This window comes from Tarenaya hassleriana, unplaced genomic scaffold, assembly GCF_000463585.1.
Source record: "Tarenaya hassleriana unplaced genomic scaffold, ASM46358v1 Cleome1, whole genome shotgun sequence".
In the NCBI taxonomy this organism is placed as follows: domain Eukaryota; kingdom Viridiplantae; phylum Streptophyta; class Magnoliopsida; order Brassicales; family Cleomaceae; genus Tarenaya; species Tarenaya hassleriana.
Window position 1 is genome coordinate 2,903,070 of NW_010960187.1, and position 9,054 is coordinate 2,912,123.

General features: G+C 38.7%; 3 protein-coding genes across 3 annotated transcripts in view; 2 read left to right on the plus strand and 1 right to left on the minus strand.

Moving 5' to 3' along the window:
- Positions 1–34, plus strand: part of LOC104807212 (protein DETOXIFICATION 27-like) — a 20,750-nt gene extending 20,716 nt beyond the window's left edge. Inside the window, exon 9 of the mRNA XM_010532401.2 lies at positions 14–34. The gene's annotated coding sequence lies outside the window, so the exon portion shown is untranslated. The remainder of the gene's footprint in view (positions 1–13) is intronic.
- Positions 35–1,769: 1,735 nt separating this feature from the next.
- LOC104807171 (respiratory burst oxidase homolog protein D-like) lies at positions 1,770–7,103 on the plus strand. The gene is made up of 11 exons (XM_010532340.1): positions 1,770–2,622; positions 2,866–3,028; positions 3,459–3,507; positions 3,823–3,936; positions 4,039–4,464; positions 4,604–4,987; positions 5,094–5,189; positions 5,279–5,497; positions 5,817–6,135; positions 6,306–6,569; positions 6,731–7,103. Exons 1-11 carry the CDS (start codon positions 1,977–1,979, stop codon positions 6,838–6,840), a joined length of 2,790 nt encoding a protein of 929 aa, XP_010530642.1. The 5' UTR covers positions 1,770–1,976; the 3' UTR covers positions 6,841–7,103.
- A 1,300-nt stretch (positions 7,104–8,403) lies between these two features.
- The window catches only part of LOC104807222 (probable 3-beta-hydroxysteroid-Delta(8),Delta(7)-isomerase), a 2,091-nt gene continuing 1,440 nt past the window's right edge, over positions 8,404–9,054 (minus strand). Inside the window, exons 3-4 of the mRNA XM_010532411.2 lie at positions 8,947–9,054; positions 8,404–8,847 (exon numbers count right to left, since the gene is read on the minus strand). Coding sequence (XP_010530713.1) covers positions 8,577–8,847; positions 8,947–9,054 — 379 coding nt within the window. The 3' untranslated portion in view covers positions 8,404–8,576. The remainder of the gene's footprint in view (positions 8,848–8,946) is intronic.

Genomic DNA, 9,054 nt, shown 5'->3' on the forward strand with positions numbered 1-9,054 from the left:
AATATATATATATATATATATATATATATATATATATATATATGGATGCCGTCGATTGTGATGTGACGTCGGACAGTCGTTGTAATGTCGTACGTGATTCAATTTTTATAAATAAGAGTTTTATTGGGTTATTTTACTTAATTATTTATTTATTTATTTCGGGTTTACATGATCTAGAAATCTCTCGCCATGTAGTTACTGTAGTCTGTAGTTTTCATATTCGAGAAATTTTGTTGTCTTCGGTAGATTTCTCGGTCATATATTATATATGGTATGAGAAATGGTGGGTTAATTAAAAGATCGTTGAATCGTAATATTTGTCATGTTTGATGGCTTCGTGTCAGGAAAATTCGTAAGTTTCTTACCAAGTTGCTCTCTTTTGTACTTTATGGTCCACGATACTTATATATATATATATATATAAGATATTGAAAATTAGCATGGTGTATATATAAGTGTTACCCTACAAGGAATTAAATAAATTTAAATTTTATCTGTTGAAAGAGTTGATGGCATTTTTAAACATTAGTTGAGAAATAGCATTTTAGTTGGTGTAAGATCAAATCGAATTGAATATAAAAAAATGTAAAAACTAAATATCATTTAAAGATGTAATTTTTATAAAACCAAAACAGATAGTATTAAAAATAACTAAAGCAGAACATGATGAACCTGCAGCCAACGTTAAACCCTAGTTTTAGAGAGTTATTGGTAACAAATATCGTTTACTTTCTAACCCAGATACCTACACTGATCGAATCGAATGATACTATATTCTGTAAACATCCGAATTTACACATATTAAAGATTGGTATTTGTACAATTCAGAATGGACCCACCGGTACCCAAAATAAAATCTGAATGATTGGTTTGTGTGTCCATTTACTATAATTGATCGCACATATATCTTGTCATATATATATATATATTGGATAATCGAATGTTTTGTATCGAGGATCAGACTAATCTAAGAGTTTGAGAAAAAACTATGCGATTAGAAGATATGTTCATCTTTCCAACTTGAAACTCGAAAGTCGGAACGAAATAGACGTTTTGCATCTCTTTTTATCGGTTAAACTAATCAAGTTGGATTATTATCATGTATATTTTTCATGAGTTTGGATTTGGTTAAGATTTTGGGGTTTGGAATTAATTATTACGAGCATCTGAATGGTGAATTGTTAAAACCCAAATTCGATATCCAAAAATGAAAAACTCAAAATCCAATCGCTCTCCAATTTTGTCCAAAGGTTATAACCAATTTGACATGGCCCCTCAATAATAGAGCATTTATTGAATTGGATCATTATCATAATTGTATCCATAGCCGTCGCAGCGTTAATTCGCGCTGATTCAATGTCCTAAAACAACTACTAAACTTTTGGTATGTTATATAACTAATTTTTTTTCTTATGTTATATATTATATTATATTATATTATGTTATATAACTAATTAATTTGTCGTGTATAATATTTCATGAAAAACAAAACGCATTATGGTCCTTTTTTTTTAACACATCATGATACTGGAAGTATAACGAATTACTTCATCGTATAAAAGATTAAAAAAAAAAAGACAACATAAATGCTTGAAAAGGACCGGAAAAAAAAATCAAAAGTCAAAATAATCGGTCAGGGCAAAATGGTTTGACCGCGGCGATCTGTACGTAGTTTCCCACAAGCTTCTCTGTCTTGTCATAGGGGATGAATTGCATGACTCTCCATTGGTAGGTTCTATGTATATATACAAGCGAAAAAAATCCATTTCTTCCAAAGAGCAATCTTTAAAGGAGAGATAGTGAGAGAGACATTTTCTTCTTTAAGCTGTTTGTTTCTCGGGAAAACCCAATAAGTGGATTGAACTGTACGGTTCTTTTTTCTTGGGAAAGTGAAAAAAAAAACCTTGTTTTGGTTCCCGAGAAAGTGAAGACCTTTGCCACCAGATCGGCGTTTTCTCCTACTGTTTCGGAAGAAAATGAGGTCAAGTAATTCGGGTAGCGAAGACCATCATCATCACGAGCTGGGGATTCTCAGAGGAGCTTATTCCGACACCAACTCCGACGCCGACAGCATCACCAGCGACCGAAGCGCGTTCAGCGGTCCACTCGGTCGCGGCGGTGCCAAACGCGCGTCCAAGAAGAACGCTAGATTCGCTCCCGACCTTCCAAAGAAGAGCCAAAGCGGCAGCAGTCGCGGTGGCGGTAGCAGCGTTATGGACGATGAGTTCGTTGAGATCACTCTCGACATCCGCGAAGACGCTGTCGCGGTTCACAGCGTTCAAAACGCGGCGATTGGGGGCGACGTTGAGGACCCCGAGCTCGCGTTTCTGACGAAGCGGAAACTCGAGACGAGCCTCAACAAATCGTCGTCGGTCGGTTTCCTCGGGAGCACTTCCTCTCGCATCAAGAGCGCGTCGCGTGAGCTGCTCAGCGTTTTCTCCAAACGCTCAAACGCGGGTCGGCGTTTCGACCGGAATAGATCCGCGGCGTTTCATGCCCTCAAGGGTCTGAAGTTCATCGCCACCAAGACCGCCACGTGGCCGGCCATTGAGAAACGATTCGATGAGCTCGCCGCCCCAACCAATGGCCTCCTCCCCTCGTCCTTGTTCTGGGATTGCATTGGTAATAAACTTAAAACATTACTACTAATTTTCGATTTTAGAAAAAACTGTATATAATCATTTTTTATTTGGTTTCAATTCATTTTTCCCTTAAAAAAAACGGTATCCACGATATTTTTCTTATCGAATTCCATTCGATAAAACAAAATCCGAATAGTAGACTAAAATATATTTAGTTATTTACAAATTTTGTATAATATTTGATTAAACTAGTATTGATGTTCTTGGAGGGTGTGTTTAATAGGGTTGAACAAGGAGTCCAAGGACTTCGCCGATCAACTTTTCCGGGCACTTTCTCGCCGGAATAATGTCTCCGGCGATGCAATCAACAAGGAACAGCTCAGGGTCTTTTGGGAACAAATCTCAGACGAGAGCTTCGATTCAAGACTCCAAGTCTTCTTCGACATGTAAATTCTCTTCATGACCTTCACCTAACATATACATAGATCTGCACGTATGTTATTATATGACCCTACATGTAGCACGTGTTACTTGTGTGCGAACGTGTAAGTAATAAATTTATTATAATTTCTTAGGGATAAATTTATATTTACTAGGAGTACTTAATAATTTTATTTAAAATTTTATAAAGAAATTATTATTATTTTTTATTTAGGAATGGGGCAGGGTGTCATTGTGAATGAACTGAGCCCGTCCGCCCATGCATGCATTTGTATATACGTATTTAGGTGCAAGTATTTAATACTTAAATTAAATGCATATAAAGTTGCTTCCATCATCAATTTTGGCTTAAATCGTAGCATATTATATATATATATATATATATAACACACCTAACGCAAAGGAAACTAACGAGTGACGTCATAATGTGGTCAGGGTGGACAAAGACGCCGACGGGAGGATAACGGAAGAAGAAGTCGAGGAGGTGAGAAATCGCTCGCTCCCCTTTAATTACTTTTTTACTTTTTGTAACAATTTTGTCGCAGTTATATATTATAAATACGCATATATTATATTGCATTATGGTTTCTTTGACTTTTCTACTAAAGTGAACCAATCGAAAATCGAAAATCGAAAATTTTTCTAACAATAAGTATTTTTACAAAAAATAAAAACTGAAAACCAGCAACCAATAATAAAAAAAAAAATCAAATACATATAATGTTTTATTACAGATTATTAGTATAATTAACTGAAAAAATAAAAGCAATTAATTTTTTTTTGTGCGAATTGATTACAGATTATTAGCCTAAGTGCTTCAGCAAACAAGCTTTCCAACATCCAGAAGCAAGCCAAAGAGTATGCAGCTTTAATAATGGAGGAGCTTGACCCTGAAGACGCTGGTTACATAATGGTACGTACGTTCCCATTTTTCACCATTAGTACTTGTTTATACGATAAGTTACATCCATTGATGCTGAAGCTAAAGCTCGATTGAATATATGAATCAAATCAGATCGAGAACTTGGAGACACTTCTACTGCAAGCACCGAACGAGTCGGTCCGAGTCAGTGACAGCAGAGTACTGAGCCAGATGCTGAGTCAGAAGCTCAAACCAACAAAACAGAGCAACCCTCTTGCGAGGTTGTCGGAAAAGATCAAGTACTTCTTGTTGGATAACTGGCAAAGGGTTTGGATCTTGATGCTGTGGCTCGGTATCTGTGGAGGCCTCTTCGCTTACAAATTCGTTCAATACCGAAACAAAGCGGCGTACGACGTCATGGGATACTGCGTTTGCGTAGCCAAAGGCGGAGCCGAGACTCTCAAGTTCAACATGGCACTTATATTGCTGCCCGTTTGTCGGAACACCATCACTTGGCTCAGGAACAAGACCAAGCTTGGCGTGGTCGTCCCATTTGATGATAATCTCAACTTCCACAAGGTATATACTTACATATATAACTATATATATATATATATATATTCATTGATGCTAACTTTGTCAATAAAGTAACTTTGTTTAGCACTGGGAGGAGTTATACTTAGACCCGAAAACGAAATTTTATGTTTCGTGTTTACAGACTATCGCGGTAGGGATAATAGTGGGAGTGATTCTTCACGCGAGCGCGCATCTGGCGTGTGATTTTCCACGGCTACTGAACGCGGATGAAGAAACGTACGAGCCGATGATAAAGTACTTTGGGGAGCAACCCGACAGTTATTGGTGGTTCGTGAAGGGAGTGGAAGGTGTGACCGGCATACTCATGGTGGTTCTAATGGCTATAGCCTTCACGTTGGCCACACCTTGGTTCCGTCGGAACAAGCTTAACTTGCCCAAGTTCCTCAAGAAGCTCACCGGCTTCAACGCCTTTTGGTACTCTCACCATTTGTTCGTCATCGTTTACGCTCTTCTCATCGTCCACGGTATCAAGCTCTATCTCACCAAGACATGGTATAACAAAACTGTAAGTTCTCTCTGGTTCTAGTTCCCACTTTACACTCAACTCAGAATTGCGGGTTATATATATCTGTGTTGTGACTCTTAATTTTGGACATGGATCATGAATTCAGACATGGATGTACTTGGCGATACCGCTACTGCTGTACTCGTGCGAGAGGCTAATCCGAGCTTTCAGGTCAAGCATCAAAGCGGTTAAGCTCCTCAAGGTTAGGAATCAATATCCGCAAAAGATATATCTTATGTTTCTTGCCGATCAAGATATGAACCCTAAACCCTAAATGGTAAACCTTGACAGATTGTGGTATATCCCGGGAATGTTCTTGCGCTTCACATGACGAAGCCAAACGGGTTCAAGTACAAGAGCGGACAGTACGTGTTCGTGAACTGCAGGGCGGTTTCTCCGTTCGAGTGGCATCCGTTCTCGATCACGTCAGCTCCCGGAGACGATCACCTCAGCGTCCACATCCGTACGCTCGGCGACTGGACGCGTCAGCTCAGAACCGTCTTCGCTGAGGTTTGTGATCATATTTTTTTAAAACAAAAAAATTGTTGTTGATTTTCAGAAAAAGAATCACTCTGTGAAATCCATATAGTTGAAAACCCAGGTTAGGTTTTGATACCATATTAAAAAAATCTAAAGAATATTTTTCTCGTATAATATTTATTAAGATGAAGAAATTTTCTCTTATAATATTCATAAAAATTACAAATAAATCCTAATCAAATCAAATTTGAAATAACCAAATTAAACCAAACGATGTATAAACCGATAATGTATTCTTATAAAATTCTTTGTATAACGAGATGTGGAAATGCGTTCACTCATTGTTCAGGCATGCCAGCCTCCGACCGCGGGGAAAAGCGGGCTGCTGAGAGCGGAAGGAGCGAGCAATATCGAGTCGCTGAAGATCAGAATTGACGGACCGTACGGAGCACCGGCGCAAGACTACAAGAAGTACGACGTCGTACTTCTTGTTGGGCTGGGAATCGGAGCCACGCCCATGATCAGCATTGTCAAGGACATCATCAACAACATGAAATCTTCTAACGACAACCAAATGGATCGAATGGAGAATCAAAATAACAACAACAGCAACAACAATGGGTTTAGGACAAAAAAAGCCTACTTCTATTGGGTCACGAGGGAACAAGGTATATATAACCCAAAAAAACGACGAAAACTTTAGGTTCTTATTAAATCTTATCCTTAATGACAAGAACATTCGAAAATAGAAATCTTGTATATATATATATACACACTCCTATACGTATAATAACAATAATATTTATAATACCGTATGTTTTTTTTATAATTATTATAGGATCGTTCGAGTGGTTCAAAGGGATAATGGACGAAGTGGCAGAAATGGACGAAGAAGGAGTGATAGAGCTCCACAATTACTGCACGAGCGTTTACGAGGAAGGTGACGCGAGATCTGCGCTGATCGCCATGTTACAGTCGCTGCAACACGCGAAGACAGGTGTCGACGTCGTGTCTGGGACACGTGTCAAGACCCACTTCGCCAAGCCCAATTGGCGGCAAGTTTACAAGAAGATCGCTCTTCATCATGCCGATAGCCGCGTCGGTAAGTTTCTCTGTACAGATATGATCCATATCGTTTAGATATTATGAAAACTTGGTACCAATTTATAATACGGCCATCTTTACGTAATATTTGCATTAAGATATGACATTATTTACAAAAAAAAATAAAAAATTTGATGGATGGTATTTTTGTTTTTGCAGGAGTATTCTACTGTGGGGCCCCGGCGCTAACAAAGGAACTGAGACATCTAGCTTTGGATTTCTCTCACAGAACATCAACTAAGTTTGATTTCCACAAAGAGAACTTCTAAAATCCACTGTCCCAACATCACAGGAGATCAGAGGAGTGGGATTCGGACAAGAAAATATCTTACGTGAGAATAATAAAAATGGAACCGCAAAATATATATTCTTTAAAATTTTGTTTATTAATATTCATTTGATTTGTATTCTTATTTAGTTTCTTTTTTTTTTCAAAGGTGAAGCGTATAGTGTAATAACTGCACAACTACGCGTTCCAACGTTATGTAGTAAAAACATGTAAAATATGCGAAATGTAGCATTTTTTTTGTCACTTCTAGTTATTGATGTCTTTATCGAATAGTTCTTTCACTGAAATGCACATATTAGAATCCATGGTCCGAATTATTGAATAGACTCTATAAACTTATCTGCAAGTCTAATAAAAAAATATTATATTATATCGGATAAAAACAGAATAAATTTACCAAAAACATATTATATTCTAGAAGAATGGCCAGGAAAATGCGATCCAGTAATCCACCAAACATAATTTTTATTGACACGAACAACCGCTATATAACGACTTTGAAGTGGAAACAGATTTTTGGATTAAAAAAGGTGGTTTGAATTACAAGAAACGACTTTGAAGTCAATTTTTCTTGTCTTGCACCACAATTTACATATTGCAATATTTAAAAACTCAATTTAAATTACGTTTGAACACATATTTGTTATTTGGGTCCAATAATTAATTTTTAATTTCTCTCCAATACAATGAACAAGAATGAAACGCCATTGACTCTCATTGCCACGAGAAAAATGGTAACGCGCGCAATCTCTTACCATGAATAAGTCACCATTGATATTAATATGCTACATTGTAGGCCCAACAAAGTAACGGACCTAAAAATATTCTAACTGCGGATAAAGTTAATTTTAACATGCGATAAACATAATTTACTGATGGATGGAGGTATTTTTATAAAATTTGGTTAAAACGTGATAATTTTTTAATCAACCAAATGAGGGCGCATATGTTCCCATTCATCTCTATGGAACTAGAAATTTCAATCAAGGAATCACAAAACAAAAGGTGACCAGGTAAAAAAGATTTCAAAAGAGAGACACTGCACCTGGTCTTAGAGAGCGAGGACTGGCGGTGAGCCGAGGCCAGGGCGAGGGCGAGTGCGAACCGAGATCCTAAATCGCACTCTTGTTCGTCCAATCACCCTTCGGCCTCGGCTCAACACAAATACCTAACTAAAACCCTAAATCCCTGATTTTCACTTTAAAACAAAACCCTAAGACATTACCTCCCTCGCTCCTAAGCTTTCTCTCGTCGCCTCCCTCACCCTCAAACCCCCTCTCTCTGCCTTCCTCGTCCCTTCTCAGCCTATGTCCTCTGCTTCGGGTACCCGCAAGACTAGGGTACTCGCCGACCAGAACACGAAGTCGAACCCAAAGGTCGGGGTGCTCACCGACAATGAACCCATACGCAATCACGTCGATGGATAACATAAACACCCAAGAATTCGGTTACCCATCTCGCAGATCGGGTGGGCATTCGCCATTTCGGGTGCCCTTGTCCACCACTAATAACAAGAACTAGAAGCACAACAAAGATGCAAAGATAGAAAAAAAGGGGTCCTGAAATTAAAATCCATGAATAATCCTCAAATTTCAACTCCTGTTCACTGGAAACAAATCAACAAAATCCTTGGGAGAAAAGGAAACAGGGGAGGAGAGGCATTTTGCCCGACCAGAGATCACCAGACTGTTGGAAGAGAGTTACTAACTAACCACTTCAACGGGTCTTGTTCTTTTTCTGCGTCTGGATCTGCGGGCGGGATGCTGCGCAAATCTTTTTCCAGCAACGGAAAGAAATGAGGAATGGAATCAAAACCCACCAGGCGTTAGCTCCAATGTAGTAAGAGTAATAGTAGAACGAGTCTGTAGCAAAGTTATCTCCTTCCAAAAGAGCAGTGATGAAGTAAACCAGACATCCGTAAAGCTGGCCGAGCGAAATGGCCAGCTGAAGAACGTAGCTGTAGGACTTTCCCTTCGCGATGGCGTAGCTATCAGATTCCGATACAATCGTTTTACCACATGGATTCACAAAAAGGAAGACAGAACAAGATTCTTTGATACCATGAAAGGGTTTCATAAAAACTTACACAGCTAAAAGAGAAGCCGGGCCTTCCAGAACGGCGGTTATCCCTTCCACAGCTACGACCGCAGGGTCCCTGCCCACGTACCGTGAATCGCCTTTGCTGTACTCTTTC